Source organism: Scyliorhinus torazame, chromosome X, assembly GCF_047496885.1.
Source record: "Scyliorhinus torazame isolate Kashiwa2021f chromosome X, sScyTor2.1, whole genome shotgun sequence".
NCBI classification, from domain to species: Eukaryota; Metazoa; Chordata; class Chondrichthyes; order Carcharhiniformes; family Scyliorhinidae; genus Scyliorhinus; species Scyliorhinus torazame.
This window is the reverse complement of record NC_092738.1, coordinates 4,495,970-4,516,039: the sequence shown is the minus strand read 5'-3', so window position 1 is coordinate 4,516,039 and position 20,070 is coordinate 4,495,970. Positions and strand designations below refer to the sequence as shown.

The 20,070-nt window shown below is 47.6% G+C and overlaps 1 protein-coding gene across 2 annotated transcripts in view; it reads left to right on the top strand.

Annotated features, from left to right (window-relative positions):
- The window catches only part of LOC140405381 (unconventional myosin-Ib-like), a 276,153-nt gene extending 257,280 nt beyond the window's left edge, over positions 1 to 18,873 (top strand). For both annotated transcript variants that reach the window (XM_072493715.1, XM_072493714.1), the window contains 5 exons: positions 6,806 to 6,912; positions 8,036 to 8,168; positions 8,516 to 8,668; positions 9,444 to 9,571; positions 15,794 to 18,873. In XM_072493715.1, the coding sequence (XP_072349816.1) occupies positions 6,806 to 6,912; positions 8,036 to 8,168; positions 8,516 to 8,668; positions 9,444 to 9,571; positions 15,794 to 15,917 (645 nt within the window). In that variant the 3' untranslated portion in view covers positions 15,918 to 18,873. The remainder of the gene's footprint in view (positions 1 to 6,805; positions 6,913 to 8,035; positions 8,169 to 8,515; positions 8,669 to 9,443; positions 9,572 to 15,793) is intronic.
- The last annotated feature ends 1,197 nt before the right edge of the window (positions 18,874 to 20,070 follow it).

Below are 20,070 nucleotides of genomic sequence, written 5' to 3'. Positions count from 1 at the left end.
TTGCTGAATGCAGAACAGATACATCACAATGGGAGGAGACCATTCATTCCCTCAAACCTGTTTCATCATTAAATCAAGGCTGATTTGTATGTTAGCTTCATCCACCCAACCTGCTCCTGAATATCGGAACAAAATTCTATCAATCTCAGTCTTGACATTTTCAACTGGCTTCTGGTCTCAAAACCGATTTGAGGGAGGGAAGAGTTCCTTCCTCTTAGTGTAAGGAAGCACTTCCTGACATCACCCCTGAACGGCATTGCTCTAATTTGAAGGTTCTGCCCCCTTCTTCTGGACCCTTCCCCTCTCAACCCCCACCCACCCAGCCCCCAACCACAGAAAATACTTTCTCTCTATTGACCCTATCGTGTACTCTAATCATAAATCCCTCAATCAGATCACCCCTTAATCTTCTGTACTCAAGGGATTATAAATCTGTGCAACCTATACTTGTAATTTCATTTCATTTTTCCCTCAAGGTTTGATTCTATCTTGTCCTTTAAGACATTCCTTAAAAAGCCACCTTTTTGGCCAAGCTGTTGATTACCTGCCCTAATTTCTCCTTGTTTAACATAGAACATAGAACAGTACAGCACAGAACAGGCCCTTCGGCCCTCGATGTTGTGCCGAGCCTTGTTCGAAACCAAGATCAAGCTATCTCACTCCCTGTCATTCTGGTGTGCTCCATGTGCCTATCCAATAACCGCTTGAAAGTTCCTAAAGTGTCCGACTCCACTATCACAGCAGGCAGTCCATTCCACACCCTAACCACTCTCTGAGTAAAGAACCAACCTCGGACATCCCTCCTATATCTCCCACCCCGAACCTTATAGTTATGCCCCCTTGTCACAGCTACATCCACCCGAGGAAATCGTCTCTGAACGTCCACTCTATCTATCCCCCTCATTATCTTATAAACCGCTATTAAGTCGCCTCTCATCCTCCTCCGCTCCAAAGAGAAAAGCCCTAGCTCCCTCAACCGTTCCTCATAAGACGTACCCTCCAAACCAGGCAGCATCCTGGTAAATCTCTTTTGCACCTTTTCCAATGCTTCCACATCCTTCCTATAATGAGGTGACCAGAACTGCACACAATAATGGTGGCAAAACAACTTGGTGTCAACCTTTGTCTGATGATGTTCCTGTGCAGGATCTCGAGGCATTTTACTGCATTGATAGCACTGTATAAACGCAAGTTTTCATTGTTGCTGAACTAAATGGCAGTTCACCCTGGAACACTAAATCTGATAATGTGCAATGCGACAGGATTATTTCATGATCTCATTGTGAAGGTGCCGCTAGGTAGCAGTGATCATAATATGATTAAATTCATACTCCGTTTGAGAGAGAGGGAAGTGAACCCAAGACTAGTGTTTTAAACTTAAATAAGGACAATTAAGAGAGCATGAAGACAGAGCTGGCTGAAGTGAATTGGGAAATTAGGGGCTGAATTCTCCGCATCCCACCGCCGGCAACAGGAATTGCGATCCGGTGGAGAACGGTGCGCAATGGGAAAAGCGGACTTTGTGCCCGGCCTCAGTTCCATCGCCATGCTCCGATCCCCAGTTAGCGGCGATATCAAAGTTTGCACACTGCGCCGGCGGGTCCATGCAAAACCGTCATTTGCATGGATTTAAATATCATTAGTGGGTTGAACACGTCATGCTCCACCCCTCTGCGATGCTCCGCTTCTCATAGGTGGAATCATGTGATTGCAAATTGATGCAAGTATTTCCAAGCGGGGCCTTGGGTGCCATGGGTACTGAGAGGAGCGGGAGGCTCAAAAACTCTCAAAAACTATCCCGGCTCTGGGTCACTGTCCGTGTGGAGTTTGCACATTCTCCCCGTGTCTGCGTGGGTTTCACCCCCACAGCCCAAAGATGTGCAGGGCAGGTGGATTGGCCACGCTAAATTGCCCCCTAATTGGAAAAATATATAATTGGGTACTCTAAATTTACAACAAAAATAACAATTGTCGGGCTTGCTGGGAGATGGCTACCTGGACCGGGGGCAGTAGCGGCAAATGACTTGGAGCCGAGTCCATGGACCCGGGGAGTCCCCCTCGGGATAGGGCTGGCCTGGCTTAGACTGCCATTGCTGCAGTGTGTGGATTCAGATACACCCCTTTGCTGCTACTTACAGGCTCCAGGCTGCTCACACTGCTGACTGATCACCATGCCCTGTAATGTTCAGAGAACCTCTGTTGGTGTGGGAGCCCACCCAGGCTGCCCCTCTGGACACCCTCATACCCCAGCGGTGTCAGCAAGGTGATGGGCGTGGCCAAGCTCAATCAGGGGCCCACCAGGTGTTGCCACTCCTCAGAAGCGCTGCCCCATTGCAGAGGAAGCAGGGGATTAGCAGAGTTCACCCCAAACAAAGGGCATCTGCACCGTGGCCTTTGGCACCCTCCCTGGCACACTGCCCCTCTCAGAGTAGAGGCCTCACCAGTGACCCATACCCCTCAGGATCACAGGCTGTCTCCTGGTGAGTCTGGCAGTGCTGACTGCCTCAGCCACCTCTCTCAGGTGCTGTTGAGGAGGGTGGGTTGAGTCTGCAGCCCACCCTGGGGCACAGGATGTCCCTCCTCTCCTCATTGACATCGAGCAGTGGGTCCACCTCGGACTCCATCTTTAAGACTGCAGTGAGAGTGTGGTGGGTTGTGCGCTTAAAAACAGTTCCAGGTGTCAGGCTCTTTAGCGCTAACTGTAGCCCAAGTGGTTACACCGCCTGCTGGGCCGGGAATTGCTTTCACTTCGCACCGGCAGAGTGCTGGCCATGCCCTGAGTTGTGGAACGAATAGCGCCCCCAACGGAAATGGAAATCGCAAACTATTCAGTTCCGGCAGGAACAGTTAGGGCGGGATTCACCGCAATCAGCGAATTGGCCCGACGCCAAGAACGGCGCGAACCACTCTGGCGTCGGGCCAACCGGAAGTTGGGGGCTAGGCCGGCGCCGGAGGGGCCGCCGCTGCGCCAACCGGCGGCGAAGGGACTGCGCGAGTTAGCGCATGCGCAGAACCACCGGCGGGGAATCCCGCCTTTCGTCTCCCAAACGGAAAATCCAGCCCTTGGTTAATGGATAGGTCAGTAGTGATGCAGTGCAGATAAGGTTAGCTTGGCAAGATGGACCACATGCCCCCCTCTGTGCTGTACCATTTGTATGGTTCTATCGAAGGAGATATTTCTGAATACTGAGAAAAGATACATTCTGCTGAGGAAGACTAAGGAAAGGACACATCATCCGTGGCTAACTAAGGAAATTAAAGATAGTATCAAATTGAAAGAAAGTGTATAGTTCCACAAAGATGAGTGGAAGGTCAGAAGACTGGACAGAATACAAAGAACAGCAAAGAATGACTAAAAGATTAATAAGGAGGCAGAAATGCGACTATGTGATAAAAGCTGGCTAGAAATATCAAAACAAACAGGATGAGTTGCTACAGGTATTTAAAAAGGAAAAGAGTAATTAAGTGAGTGCTGGTCCTCAAGCGAGTGAGAATGGGGAATTAATCGTGGAAAATAAGGAAATGGCAGATAAATTGAACAGATCTTTTGCATCTGTCTTCGCTGTAATGGATACAAAGAACATCCCAGAAATAATTGTGAATCAGGAGGTGAAAGGGCAAGAGGAACTGAAACAATTAGAATCACCAGGAAAGAGTACTGAGAAAACTATTCGAACTAAAAGCTGACAAATTCCCAGGTCCTGATGGATTTCAAAATAAGTGATTGCCAGGATAGTAAATGCATTGGTTTGAATTTTCCAAAATGTCCTAGATTCTGGAACGGTGCCATCAGATTCGAAAATAGTGAATGTGACTCCTCTATTCAATAAAAGACAGACTCTGTCACAGGAAAAATGCTGGGAGAGAAAGACACTTCGGAAATCTCGATCCAATCAGGCAGACAACATGGCTTTTGTGAAAGGGAAATCAGGTTTGACTATTTTATCGGAGTTCTTTGAGGAAGTAAGAAGCAGTGTGGATAAAGGGGAAACTGCAGAAGTGCTGAACTTACATTTCCAGAAGGCCTTTGACAAGTTAGGGTTAGGGTTAGGGTTAGGGTTACTATTTGGATTGTATTGGATTGGATTTGTTTATTGTCACGTGTACCGAGGTACAGTGAAATGTATTTTTCTGCGAGCAGCTCAACAGATCATTAAGTACATGGGAAGAAAAGGGAATAAAAGAAAATACATAATAGGGCAACGCAAGGTGCACAATGTAACTACACAACACTGGCATCGGATGAAGCATACAGGGTGTAGTGTTGATGAGGTCAGTCCATAAGAGGGTCATTTAGGAGTCTGGTAACATCGGGGAAGAAACTGTTATTGAGTCTGTTCGTGCGTGTTCTCAGACTTCTGTATCTCCTGCCCGATGGAAGAAGTTGGAAGAGTGAGTAAGCCGGGTGGGAGGGATCTTTGATTATGCTGCCCGTTTTCCCCAGGCAGCGGAAGGTGTAGATGGAGTCAATGGATGGGAGGCAGGTTCGTGCGATGGACTGGGCGGTGTTCACGACTCTCTGAAGTTTCTTGCGGTCCTGGGCCGAGCAGTTGCCATACCAGGCTGTGATGCAGCCCGATAGGATGCTTTCTATGGTGCATCTGTCAATGTGGACATGCCAAATTTCCTTAGTTTCCTGAGGAAGTATTGGTGCTGTTGTGCTTTCTTGGTGGTAGCGTCGACTTAGGTGGACCAGGACAGATCGTTGGAGATGTTACTTATGTTACTATGCTAAATAAGAGCTCATGGTGTAGGGGGTAATATATTAGCGTGGATAGAGGATTGGCTGGCTAACAGGAAGCAGAGAGTCGGCATAAAAAGGTTATTTTCAGGTTGGCAGGATGTGATGAATAGAGTGGCGGACGGATCAGTGCTGGGGCCTCAACTATTTACAAACTGTATCAATGATTTGGATGAAGAGACCGAATGTGGAGTTGCTAAATTTTTTAATGACTCAAACGATTGCAGAACTCGGAGGTGCAGAGGGATCTGCATGTCCTGTACATGAATCAGGAAAAGTTAGTGTGCAGGTGCAGCAAGTGATTAGATGGGCAAATAGAATGCTGTTTATTGCAAGTGTAACAGACAGGAGGGGGTTAATTTAAACAGCACTAATTTCACCACCCATCCATAAACAAGTGTTTTTGATTGTTTCCCTCTAAGCGATAGCGTATTTCCCAACCCCTCAGTTTTGATGTGATCCAATTTTCTATTAACCCCACAGCAGAGGGTGACACGGTGGCGCAGTGGGTTAGCACTGCTGCCTCACGGGCCGAGGTCCCAGGTTCGATCCCGGCCCCTGGTCACTGTCCGGGTGGAGTTTGCACATTCTCCGTGTCTGCGTGGGTCTGACCCCCACAACCCAAAGATGTGCAGGGTAGGTGGATTGGCCATGATAAATTGCCCTTAATTGGAAAAAAAATAATTGGGTACTCTAAATTGTTTAAAAATATCCCCACAGCAAACTTGAGACAAGATGAACTCAAAGGGTTAGTTTATTTGCATACCTACAACCCGAAAAGAGGATTTGCAACGTCCCTCTTGTGTTCAGATAGAATCCCGACAGTGCAGAAGGAGGCCATTCGGCCCACCGAGTCTGCACCGACCCTCTGAAAGAGCACCCTAACCCAGGCCCACTCCCCCGTAACCTCACCTAACCTGCGCATCCCTGGACACTAAGGGGCAGTTTTAGCATGGCCAATCCACTTAACCTGCACATCTTTGGACTGTGGGAAGAAGATAGATTCTGCACTAACAAGGGAATCTAAGATTATCGAGGGTGGCGGAATGTGGGGTTGAGGCCTCAATGCGATCAGCCATGATTTATTGAACGGCAGGGCAGACTCGAGGGGCTGAGTGGTCGCCTCTTAATTTGCGTGTCCTGTTATGCCCTGTGGTGTCTTATGAAAATCAATATATTTCAGAATTGTTACCATGTTATAATTTATAATGAAAGTTACAAACAAAATAACAGGTTCTGTGGCTGTTAAGAATGAAGGTAAGGAGCTTTCGCGGTTACACTATTGAAAACTGGCAAACTGAAGAGCAGCTCAGCAGTGCTACTAACAGGAACTTTGGAATATTGCAGGCGCCTATTAGTCTATTACTTTGTAAAATAACAACAGTCTGCATTTATATAGCCCCCTTTAACGTCGTACAACGTCCCAAGATGCTTCCGAAGAGCTGATCTGAAGGCTGAGTGTATCTTGCACTTTAAATCAACTGATGGGACATTAGTTTGAATTCCTGATCTTATTTATTGGAATAAGTTGTGAGGAATGCTGCCATTCATCAATGATCTTTCCCTTAACTGCAAACAGAGTCCATTTCAAAGAGTATCGCCGCCCTACAGGAAGCAGTATATTTAAACCGAGTCTCCACAAACTACAGCAAACAGAACTTCTGATCAAAACTCCAGCAAAGTCTCCCAATAAAAGCAAGATTATTTCTTCTGCAAACTGCAGCTAGTGGAGGATGGTTATATTAGAGAATTGTGTTTGTGACTTATAGCAGAGTAGTCTCCAAGCAGGATTGATGGAATGGTGGTGTCCTGGACTGCAGTCCTTTTTTGCTCCTGGAAGAATGATGTTGAACACAACCATCCAAAATTCCTGGACTTTAACTAACTGTTTCCACTCAACGTAAAGAGCATTTTAAACAGTGTAACCATTAACTTTGATGCTAATGGCCAGAGACTGCCCATTTTAAACATGGACATATTAAGTGGTGGGAACCATGCTTGTTTATGCTGCTGACTCTCTGAAAAATTTAAATTGCCAAATTATTGCTCATTTCCTGATTTTAGTGCAAGAAATACAGGGAGACACTCTCAAACCAGAAGAAAGCAGAACTAGAAGAGAAGTTGTACGCCAGCGAGCTCTTCAAGGATAAGAAAGCCGCATATGCCTCCAGGTAATAGAAATCTTTTCCAGTTCCTTGAGTTCCTCACATTACTAATGACTATTACCCAATGACACGGCTGCTGCTACCAGAGACCCAGCTGGTGTCCTGGGCCTTTGTCAATGCCTTCATGATAATGCCACTTTTATTGTCATTGACTCATTTAACTTCTTTTTCATTACACAGTGATGTAAGAAAGCACATGACCTACACCTCCGGGTCAGTGTAGCATTGGACAGAGTCGTGTGTAGAAGCAAGCATGGACCTTTACTGTGCCTTTGTATATAGTGTCTCGCAGTTAATAAATAAACTACCTAAGATTCTGAATACCTTAATGAAAAGAAATGAAAATCACTTCTTGTCACAAGTAGGCTTCAAATGAAGTTACTGTGAAAAGCCCCTAGTCGCCACATTCCGGCGCCTGTTCAGGGAATCGAACTGTGCTGCTGGCCTGCCTGGGTCTGCTTTCAAAGCCAGCGATTTAGCCCTGTGCTAAACAAGACATACTAATACAAGACGTGCTAAGCAAGACATAATAAGACGGACCAAACTACCCCCAACACATTGCAACAAGTCATGCTATCATTTTCAGGCTAGCAGTGGAAACCGTGCATGTCCAATAGTTTAAACAGCAGAGGACTAACTATTGTGCCCGTCAAATTTGTGCCTGTCCCTTTAAATGCCACTTTTATTGTCATTGACTCATTTAACTTTTTCAAAGAGGCAATTGACTCTGCCCCAAGTTCTGGGAATCTCATGTACTCACTATTGCATTGTGGGATATCCCCCTTAGATTTCGTTATGGACTAGTTAGGGGCTGGTTTAGCTCAGTTGGCTGACCAGCTGGTTCTTGATGCGGAGCAAGGCCAGCAGCGCGAGTTCAATTCCTGTACCGGCTGAGGATATTCATGAAGGCCCCGTCTACTCAACCTTGCCCCTTGTCTGAGGTGTAGTGATTCTCCGGTTAAATCACCACCAGTCAGCTCTCCCCCCTCAATGGGGAAGCAGCCTCTGGTCACCTGGGACTGTGGCAACTTTATTTTTAGTTATGGATATCTTTGTTTACTTCTGCTTGTCTAGTCTTGCTCCATAATCTATTTTATTAAGATTTAATCTGTTTCTGTGATCATGTCAGTGTGCCCCAGCCTTTCAAAGGAATGTATATGGACGCTCAGAGAAAGGCCAAATACCAAAAGCTGGCCAGCAGCATAGAGGGGAAGTTACTTATGATGGACACAGCCACAAAAATTAACAGAAAGGATGGAAAGGTAAGGAGAAAAATATCAATCAGCCCTCAATCTTAGAGATGCTCCAACACATACAATGGGAGGGGGAATAGGACCAGGGGATGCCTGCTTGGAGTTGGCTGCGGTAGGGGAGTTGAAATAGCATTCCACAATGGTTAGCTGGAGTCTGTGCTGGGAACTGACCTCCTGCCTGTCATTGGGCTCAGTAACTCTTTCATTTTCCCTGTCCCTCATGTCACCAGGATTCACTGCTTATTTCTTTCTCTTCCTGACCTGCTGCCAGATCTGCATTTTCTGTTTTTATTGCATCCATACTGTATTTAATTATTTGGACTATTAATCATGTCCATGTACTGTCTCCATTCCAGCAATCTCCAAGGATCTTGATTATGACAAACAGCTACTTTGTTCTGGCTGATCCAAAATCCCTCCAAATTAAAACACTGATCAAAATGAATGAGATTGCGAGCATCTCGATGAGTCAACGCAAAGATGGACTCTTTGCGCTACATGTTGTGGAGGTGAGTATGGATTGAACCTGGGATGCGATGGCAAGAGTTAAATATTGATGAATGAATTACGCCAAGATTCAGGAGCCGACAATGGGTGCTTTGTGCCATCCAGACCTGCTCCCATTAGGAAATATGTCATCTGACCCCTTCTCCACACAACTTGAACTGTGCCAACTGATGTGTGGCAAGGGAAGGCGTGAAAAGCTAGAAGGGCAATTAATGTCTGGGTAGGGCACTGGCACCTCCTTGCTAGTCAGCTGTATTGATGCCAGTCTGGGAACATACCGGCCATCTAAATAAGTTGAAATGATGGGTGATTTTAAGAAAGGAATTGACATTTTACAGACAGCAGAATGCACTGATCTTAGATTCACACCACGTCACTTCATATTGAAATAAATGTGCAGATTTTCTGTTTTATTGCACCACATGGTCCAAAACTGGGAAACAGTTGCTGGGGATATCTTGCTGGTATTGTGTTGGTATTTTGTTCATTATAGTTCAAAATTGACGATGGCTTGAAGCACAGATGTTTCTGAAACTGGTCCATTTATCGTGAAGAAATCCAGGAAAACAAAGGAGCAATTTAAGATTTTGCAATAAAATCCAAGGCAACTTCAGCCTTTTAAACTTATAAAGAATGATTTTTGTTAGTATGAAATCAAGCTAGTTATTAATTTTAGCAATTAATAACACTACTTGTGTGACTGAGGAGCTTCCACTTAGAAATTAAGGGACGAAAATGGAACACTGCTTTTTAATTGAATTCCCTTCAACTTGCCAGAACTCTTCTGTTGGGCCTAAGGGAGACTTCCTCTTAAACAGTGACCATCTAGTAGAGCTGACCACCAAATTGCATCGCTCAATACTGGATGCAACCCAGCAGAAGATAAACCTCAAGATACAGGATGAGTAAGTAAAACAAGTCAACTTGGTGACAATTCCACTGATGCACTTTTTCTGTCACTTTCTTCAACATGGGAGTTTTAGTTTTGTGAAATGGAAGACAATCGATTCAGGGCACACAGCATTAGGTATACAGAGTAAATCTCCCTCTACACTGTCCCCATCAAACACTCCCAGGGCAGGTACAGCACTGGGTTAGATACAGAGTAAAGCTCCCTCTACACTGTCCCCATCAAACACTCCCAGGGCAGGTACAGCACGGGGTTAGATACAGAGTAAATCTCCCTCTACACTGTCCCCATCAAACACTCCCAGGGCAGGTACAGCACGGGGTTAGATACAGAGTAAAGCTCCCTCTACACTGTCCCCATCAAACACTCCCAGGACAGGTACAGCACGGGGTTAGATACAGAGTAAACCTCCCTCTACACTGTCCCCATCAAACACTCCCAGGACAGGTACAGCACGGGGTTAGATACAGAGTAAAGCTCCCTCTACACTGTCCCCGTCAGACACTCCCGGGACAGGTACAGCATTAGGTATACAGAGTAAATCTGCCTCTACACTGTCCCCATCAAACACTCCCAGGGCAAGTACAGCACGGGGTTAGATACAGAGTAAAGCTCCCTCTACACTGTCCCCATCAAACACTCCCAGGACAGACACAGCACGGGGTTAGATACAGAGTAAAGCTCCCTCTACACTGTCCCCATCAAACACTCCCAGGTCAGGTACAGCACGGGGTTAGATACAGAGTAAAGCTCCCTCTACTCTGTCCCCATCAAACTCTCCCAGGACAGGTACAGCACGGGGTTAGATACAGAGTAAAGCTCCCTCTACACTGTCCCCATCAAACACTCCCAGGACAGGTACAGCACGGGGTTAGATACAGAGTAAAGTTCCCTCTACACTGTCCCCATCAAACACTCCCAGGACAGTACAGCGCAGGGTTAGATACAGAGTAAAGCTCGCTCTACACTGTCCCCATCAAACACTCCCAGGACAGGTACAGCACGGGGTTAGTTACAGAGTAAAGCTCCCTCTACACTGTCCACATCAAACACTCCCAGGACAGGTAAAGCACGGGGTTAGTACAGAGTAAAGCTCCCTCTACACTGTCCCCATCAAACACTCCCAGGACAGGTACAGCACGGTGTTAGATACAGAGTAAATCTCCCTCTACACTGTCCCCATCAAACACTCCCAGGGCAGGTACAGCACGGGGTTAGATACAGAGTAAAGCCCCCTCTACACTGTCCCCATCAAACACTCCCAGGACAGACACAGCACGGGGTTAGATACAGAGTAAAGCTCCCTCTATACTGTCCTCATCAAACTCTCCCAGGACAGGTACAGCACGGGGTTAGATACAGAGTAAAGCTCCCTCTACACTGTCCCCATCAAACACTCCCAGGACAGGTACAGCACGGGGTTAGATACAGAGTAAAGCTCCCTCTACTCTGTCCCCATCAAACTCTCCCAGGACAGGTACAGCACGGGGTTAGATACAGAGTAAAGCTCCCTCTACACTGTCCCCATCAAACACTCCCAGGACAGTACAGCGCAGGGTTAGATACAGAGTAAAGCTCGCTCTACACTGTCCCCATCAAACACTCCCAGGACAGGTACAGCACGGGGTTAGTTACAGAGTAAAGCTCCCTCTACACTGTCCACATCAAACACTCCCAGGACAGGTAAAGCACGGGGTTAGTACAGAGTAAAGCTCCCTCTACACTGTCCCCATCAAACACTCCCAGGACAGGTACAGCACGGGGTTAGTTACAGAGTAAAGCTCCCTCCACACTGTCCACATCAAACACTCCCAGGACAGGTAAAGCACGGGGTTAGTACAGAGTAAAGCTCCCTCTACACTGTCCCCATCAAACACCCCCAGGACAGGTACAGCATGGGGTTAGATACAGAGTAAAGCTCCCTCTACACTGTCCCCATCAAACACTCCCAGGACAGGTACAGCACGGGGTTAGATACAGAGTAAAGCTCTCTCTACACTGTCCCCATCAAACACTCCCAGGACAGGTACAGCACGGGGTTAGATACAGAGTAAAGTTCCCTCTACACTGTCCCCATCAAACACTCCCAGGACAGGTACAGCACGGGATTAGATACAGAGTAAAGCTCCCTCTACACTGTCCCCATCAAACACTCCCAGGACAGGTACAGCACGGGGTTAGATACAGAGTAAAGCTCCCTCGACACTGTCCCCATCAAACACTCCCAGGACAGGTACAGCACGGGGTTAGATACAGAGTAAAGCTCCCTCTACACTGTCCCCATCAAACACTCCCAGGACAGGTACAGCACGGTGTTAGATACAGAGTAAAGCTCCCTCTACACTGTCCCCATCAAACACTCCCAGGACAGGTACAGCACGGGGCTAGATACAGAGTAAAGCTCCCACTACACTGTCCCCATCAAACACTCCCAGGACAGGTACAGCACGGGGTTAGATACAGAGTAAAGCTCCCTCTACACTGTCCCCATCAAACACTCCCAGGACAGTTACAGCACGGGGTTAGATACAGAGTAAAGCTCCCTCTACACTGTCCCCATCAAACACTCCCAGGACAGGTACAGCACGGGGTTAGATACAGAGTAAAGCTCCCTCTACACTGTCCCCATCAAACACTCCCAGGACAGGTACAGCACGGGGTTAGATACAGAGTATAGCTCCCTCTACACTGTCCCCGTCAGACACTCCCGGGACAGGTACAGCATTAGGTATACAGAGTAAATCTCCCTCTACACTGTCCCCATCAAACACTCCCAGGGCAGGTACAGCACGGGGTTAGATACAGAGTAAAGCTCCCTCTACACTGTCCCCATCAAACACTCCCAGGACAGACACAGCACGGGGTTAGATACAGAGTAAAGCTCCCTCTATACTGTCCCCATCAAACTCTCCCAGGACAGGTACAGCACGGGGTTAGATACAGAGTAAAGCTCCCTCTACACTGTCCCCATCAAACACTCCCAGGACAGGTACAGCACGGGGTTAGATACAGAGTAAAGCTCCCTCTACACTGTCCCCATCAAACACTCCCAGGACAGACACAGCACGGGGTTAGATACAGAGTAAAGCTCCCTCTATACTGTCCCCATCAAACTCTCCCAGGACAGGTACAGCACGGGGTTAGATACAGAGTAAAGCTCCCTCTACACTGTCCCCATCAAACACTCCCAGGACAGGTACAGCACGGGGTTAGATACAGAGTAAAGCTCCCTCTACTCTGTCCCCATCAAACTCTCCCAGGACAGGTACAGCACGGGGTTAGATACAGAGTAAAGCTCCCTCTACACTGTCCCCATCAAACACTCCCAGGACAGTACAGCGCAGGGTTAGATACAGAGTAAAGCTCGCTCTACACTGTCCCCATCAAACACTCCCAGGACAGGTACAGCACGGGGTTAGTTACAGAGTAAAGCTCCCTCTACACTGTCCACATCAAACACTCCCAGGACAGGTAAAGCACGGGGTTAGTACAGAGTAAAGCTCCCTCTACACTGTCCCCATCAAACACTCCCAGGACAGGTACAGCACGGGGTTAGTTACAGAGTAAAGCTCCCTCCACACTGTCCACATCAAACACTCCCAGGACAGGTAAAGCACGGGGTTAGTACAGAGTAAAGCTCCCTCTACACTGTCCCCATCAAACACCCCCAGGACAGGTACAGCATGGGGTTAGATACAGAGTAAAGCTCCCTCTACACTGTCCCCATCAAACACTCCCAGGACAGGTACAGCACGGGGTTAGATACAGAGTAAAGCTCCCTCTACACTGTCCCCCATCAAACACTCCCAGGACAGGTACAGCACGGGGTTAGATACAGAGTAAACCTCCGTTTCCACTGTCCCCATCAAACACTCCCAGGACAGACACAGCACGGGGTTAGATACAGAGTAAAGCTCCCTCTACACTGTCCCCATCAAACACTCCCAGGACAGGTACAGAGCGGGGTTAGAGACAGAGTAAAGCTCCCTCTACACTGTCCCCCATCAAACACTCCCAGGACAGGGACAGCACGGGGTTAGATACAGAGTAAAGCTCCCTTGACACAGTCCCCATCAAACACTCCCAGGACAGGTACAGCGCGGGGTTAGATACAGAGTAAAGCTCCCTCTACACTGTCCCCATCAAACACTCCCTGGACAGGCACAGCACGGGGTTAGATACAGAGTAAAGCTCCCTCGACACAGTCCCCATCAAACACTCCCAGGACAGGTACAGCGAGGGGTTAGATACAGAGTAAAGCTCCCTTTACTCTGTCCCCATCAATCACCCCCAGGACAGGTACAGCACAGGGTTAGATACAGAGTAAAGCTCCCTCTGCACTGTCCCCATCAAACACTCCCAGGACAGGTACAGCACGGGGTTAGATACCGAGTAAAGCTCCCTCTACACTGTCCCCATCAAACACTCCCAGGACAGGTACAGAGCGGGGTTCGATACAGAGTAAAGCTCCATCTACACTGTCACCCATCAAACACTCCCAGGACAGGTACAGCACGGGGTTAGATACAGAGTAAAGCTCCCTCTACACTGTCCCCATCAAACACTCCCAGGACAGGTACAGCACGGGGTTAGATACAGAGTAAAACTCCCTCTACACTGTCCCCATCAAACACTCCCAGGACAGGTACAGCACGGGGTTAGATATAGAGTAAAACTCCCTCTACACTGTCCCCATCAAACACTCCCAGGACAGGTACAGCACGGGGTTAGATACAGAGTAAAGCTCCCTCTACACTGTCCCCATCAAACACTCCCAGGACAGGGACAGCACAGGGTTAGATACAGAGTAAAGCTCCCTCTGCACTGTCCCCATCAAACACTCCCAGGACAGATACAGCACGGGGTTAGATACAGAGTAAAGCTCTCTCTACACTGTCCCCATCAAACACTCCCAGGACAGGTACAGCACGGGGTTAGATACAGAGTAAAGTTCCCTCTACACTGTCCCCATCAAACACTCCCAAGACAGGTACAGCACGGGGTTAGATACAGAGTAAAGCTCCCTCTACACTGTCCCCATCAAACACTCCCAGGACAGGTACAGCACGGGGTTAGATACAGAGTAAAGCTCCCTCTACACTGTCCCCATCAAACACTCCCAGGACAGGTACAGCACGGGGTTAGATACAGGGTAAAGCTCCCTCTACACTCTCCCCATCAAACACTCCCAGGACAGACACAGCACAGGGTTAGATACAGAGTAAAGCTCCCTCGACACTGTCCCCATCAAACACTCCCAGGACAGGTACAGCACCGGGTTAGATACAGAGTAAAGCTCCCTCTACACTGTCCCCATCAAACACTCCCAGGACAGGTACAGCACGGTGTTAGATACAGAGTAAAGCTCCCTCTACACTGTCCCCATCAAACACTCCCAGGACAGGTACAGCACGGGGCTAGATACAGAGCAAAGCTCCCACTACACTGTCCCCATCAAACACTCCCAGGACAGTTACAGCACGGGGTTAGATACAGAGTAAAGCTCCCTCGACACTGTCCCCATCAAACACTCCCAGGACATGTACAGGAAAATCCCAGAGAAAGGTACAGGTGCCTAGATCACACAAATAGTTTTGCTATAATACATGGGCCAGGATTCTCTGAAAATGGGACTATGTCCCCACATCCTCCGGAAAACGGGCGCGAATCACTCCAGACTTTTTTCGAAAAGTCCGGAGTGATTCTCCGGTTTTAAGAGGGATCGCAGGGTGCGTCACGCAGCTCTTGCTGCCGATCTGGGCCCTGCACTTCCAGCTGCGGGTCCGCGCATGCGTGCAGCAGCCATTTTTGCGCCGGCCCCCACGCATCATGGTGGAGCCACACAGCGGATCGGCGCGGAAGAAGATTTCCCCGCCCCAGATCGCGCGTGCCTGCCGATCGGTAGCCCCCGCTCGCAGGCCTGTCCGTCGTGGATCCCCCCCACCCACCAGGACGGCCAGCGCGACCGCGGGTCCGAGTCCCCCCTGGGTGGAACCACGCCGGCGGAATCGGCCGGTGGCGATACCCGAGCGGCGCCGTGTTGACCGCGCACACACGGCTGGCGGCGAATCAAGGTCCACGGAGAATTGCGTCCTGGCGCCGCGGGTCTGAGACCCCATCCCCCCGCCGAGCGCGATTTTGGCGTGTCGTCTCGGAGAATCCCGGCCATGGTGTCTCGATCTGCCTTTACAGTGTTGCACTATTTTCTCCTCTGCAGACTTTCTGTTAAATTCGGTAAAGGCACGGTCTCGGTGAAGTTTGTAAATGCAACAGAGAGAAATGGAAATGTTCCACTGTGCAAGAAGAAAAACAGTCACTTATTCGAGGTCCATGTTCCTTAATGGTGATGGCTTCAACCTGTCCGGCCACTCAATATCTATCCCCAATCAGGATTGTGGAAATTCGAGGACCTGAGGCCTTAAAGCAACAGCAGTTATTAAAAAAGTAACTTTTGATTAATCATCACTTCACCAATCACACCGCTTTGTCGCACATTGATTCACATGAAAGCTGAAGGGGAAAACTTCTCCAGCATTGCTCATTTGGATGGAAGGCACAATTTTGCGATATATGCAATCCTTGCGCCCAGGAGTGGGGCAGCGGAGTTTTTACCCTCAAATCTTTGAGTCATTGTAAATGCTGATTATTTCTTTGTGCTGATTTATTGAAACCAGGCAAGACGATTCTTCCCCATATCCTCAATGCAAACTGCTGTTCATTTTATGCTCTTATTAAAATTGGTTTTAAGATTTGTCTCATGCTATTATGGCATTGTGTCAAATCTGATTTTATGATTTGGATATTGTCCACATTTTTCTGCCTTTGGCAGCTGAGTGTGAGCGATCAGAAGGATAATGATTTTTTTCAGATCTGACCAAATAGAACAGTGGAAGCCTGAAAAAAACAAATGACAAAATACGATTCTAATGCTTACAATGCTCCAATATATCAAGTTCCTTACGGAACTGCAGTTTGAAAGATTTACACTAGCTAGCATGTTTTAATTACCTCCTCCACTTTACTCTCCCCAGCACGGATTCATGCAATCACGCTATTAGGCTGTGGGAGACATCATAAACAAAGCAAATATATCCCTCACCTAACCAAACTACTTATCAGCAGGATTTTGCCCCAGGGACCAGAATCCAATTGTACTGCCACTGTTATTGTTCCAATTCAGATACCTTTTTCTGTTTTAATAGGCAAGTTTATAATCCTGCAGGTTTAGCAGCCGTTTCCTCACCACATACAGTCCAGAGAGAGCATCTGGCTGATTATTTATCCCACACATTCACTTACTCGCCATGGGCTACTGAAGCCAATCACCCCGTTAGCCAACACAACAAGCCCTGCATTGAACTACATATGGCACCAAAACTATAACAGGCAGTTTATTTATTGACTGAGCCATTTGGGGTCTGCATATTAGCTCTGTGATTAATGAGGTAAGATTGCCTGCATTGTAGAATGTGTTCAGGAACATGATTTGGAAGGAGTTAAAGGAAGAACTGATCCCAGTGATGAAGTTAAGCTGCAAATGAGTAACACCTTAAGTCTACACTGCATCGGGTGGCACAGTGGTTAGCACTGCTGCCTCATGGTGCCAAGGTCCCAGGTTCGATCCCGGCTCTGGGTCACTGTCCGTGTGGAGTTTGCACATTCTCCCCGTGTTTGCGTGGGTCTCATCCCCACAACCCAAAGATGTGCAGGATAGGTGAATTGGCCACGCTCAATTGCCCCTTAATTGGAATTTTTTTTTAAAAGTCTACACTGCATCAAAAACTCTGAATTCCCTGCTCTACCCCCTTAAAACATAGCTGTTTGACCACACCCTTAATCACCAGTCTTAATATCACATTAAGCTCAGTGTTAACTTTGGTTGTCACATTTCTAAGAAGCGTGTTGGGAGATTTAACTACTTTAAGGACACTGGGGAATGCAAGACAGTGTGTTTAGAATGAAGTAGACAAAAACAAAGTCTTGATTCTGTATAAGAACTCCAGTCTGCAATTCCATATCATTTGGCAGAGCTGACTGTTGCCACACAGTCGGTTAACAGGCTGTTTTTTTCCCCAACGCGGCTCACTCTAAAATCAGCAAAATCAGCGCAAGAGATTAGGCTTTTTCAAGCACAAATTAAATCCATTGCAAATCAAGTTTCCAAGAAATTCGGAATTCTTTTGTTTTAAATTGTATTGAAATGAGCTCAACTGGCCCCACAAATTGAACGAACAGCCGTGGTAAGTTTCCCCTAAGATAAAGCTGATGACACGAAATAAATTACCTTTTAAAAATTAAATATTTACTTAAACTAATCACTGTATACCAATGAAACATTAACAACTATACAGAGCTATTTACAATGTTATTTCCAATTATTTAAAATTGGATTATTCGGGTGGTACTTTGTGAGACTCATTTTCAGCTGCATTGGGTTTAAAATGGATACTGTCCTTCACTCCATCTCCATAGAATCCCTCCAGTGTGGGAGGCTATTCAGCTCATTGGGTCTGTACGGACCCGATGAAAGAGCACCCTATCTAGTCCCACACCCCTGCCCTATCCCCATAACCCCACCTAACCTGCACTTCCCCGGACACTAAGGGTAATTTATCATGGCCAATCCACCTAACCTGCACATCTTTGGACTGTGGGAGGAAACCGGAGCACCCGGAGGAAACCCACGCACACACGGGGAGGACGTGCAAACTCCACATGGACCGTGACCCGGGGCCGGGATCAAACCTGGGACCTCGGCGCTGTCAGACAGCAGTACTAACCACTGCACCACCGTGCTGCCCCACACAGATCAGTTTTACATGAGCAAAAGCAAATTTGAGCTTTTTTTACCAACGCAGCAAGGCATGTACAAGGTTACTACAGATGCCTCGTGCAAGTAGAGTTCAGCGAGTGGTTTTACTTGCCACCTGCACCAGTTCACCTTGAAGCAAATTTAAAATGAAAGTTAAGGTTTAGATGCTGGAGCAGACTGAAATTTTGACTTCCCCAACATTAGTCGGGATTAAGCCATACTCAGTATCAAGAGCATTTACACTAATAGAGAACAAACACTGCCATCAGCTCTCACTCCAAAAGAGAACAGATACAAATGAAAAGACCCGCTACCATATCAACCAAAAAACAGTGCTTGCTAGAAATTCTAATTTTAAGTTAAAAATATAATTCTGTTGCAATGCTATTTGATATTTATTTTTGGATTACGCTGTAAAAATCACATGTATTTACAAACACAATGCTGTTCAATTTCTTTTAAAAGCACAATAAAATTTGAAAATACTGGTGGAATGATCTGATTTCCAGCCGACAAAGGTAGGCAGCACCCAAAGTGCCTCTTAAAGCACTGGGAGACAAGAGTGTTAACACCATCAGATCCAGCAGAGGGCAGTACAGCGGAGCTGTTGATTGGCTGTTGCGGGGAAAATTTGCATCTGTGCATTGCGGTCACTGCATCCAGAAAGTGTACCTGAGCAAGACACCCTGGGTGTTCAAGTCAAGGCAAGCATCCAGCACAGGGCAGTAGAGCGGAGCTGCTGATTGGCTGTTGTGGGGCAGATTTGCATCCGTGCATTGCGATCACTGCATCCAAAAGGTGGTTTGTGGAGGAGCTGTTGTCAAGTGACAGTTAAACCCGAAACACTTCAGTGTTTCCCTCCCTACCTCCTTTTCTAACCAAAAAAAAAAGTCAATCACTGTAAGGATCCCAGCCGAGTAAAGATCAAGAGGGAGACTCAAGGGCAGGTAGAAGTAGAAAGAAGTTGAACCGTGACGTCACAGCCTGCAGGCAAGTGATTGGCTGTGACTGGTAAGTAGTTTTTCTTTTCCCTGAGGTGTTATCGTGCGGGGCGCAGTGGTTGCTGAGTGAGTGCTGGCTGAGAAGGGGAGTACATTTAAAAAAATTTTTTTTTTTAAACTTAATGTTGGGAGTGTAAAAATGGCAGGAGATCCCAGACCAGTGTTATGCTCCTCGTGCTCAATGTGGGAGTTCAGGGACGCGCCCGATGCCCCTGACTCCTTCATGTGCGGGAAGTGTGTCCAGCTGCAGCTCCTGTTAGACCGCATGACGGCTCTGGAGCTGCGGATGGACTCACTTTGGAGCATCCGCGATGCTGAGGAGGTCGCGCATAGCACGTTCAGTGAGTTGGTCACACCGTATATTAGGATTGGTAAGGGAGACAGGGAATGGGTGACCAAAAGGCAGAGAAAGAGCAGGAAGGCAGTGCACGTGTCCCCTGCGGTCATCTCCCTCCAAAACAGGTATACCGTTTTGGATATTGTTGGGGGAGATGACTCACCAGGGAAAGGCAGTAGTAGCCAGGCTCAAGGCACCGTGGCTGGCTCTGCTGCACAGACGGGCGGGAAAAAGACTGGCAGGGCTATAGTCATAGGGGGTTCAATCGTAAGGGGAGTAGACAGGCGTTTCTGTGGTCGAAAACGAGACTCCCAAATGGTATGTTGCCTCCCGGGTGCACGGGT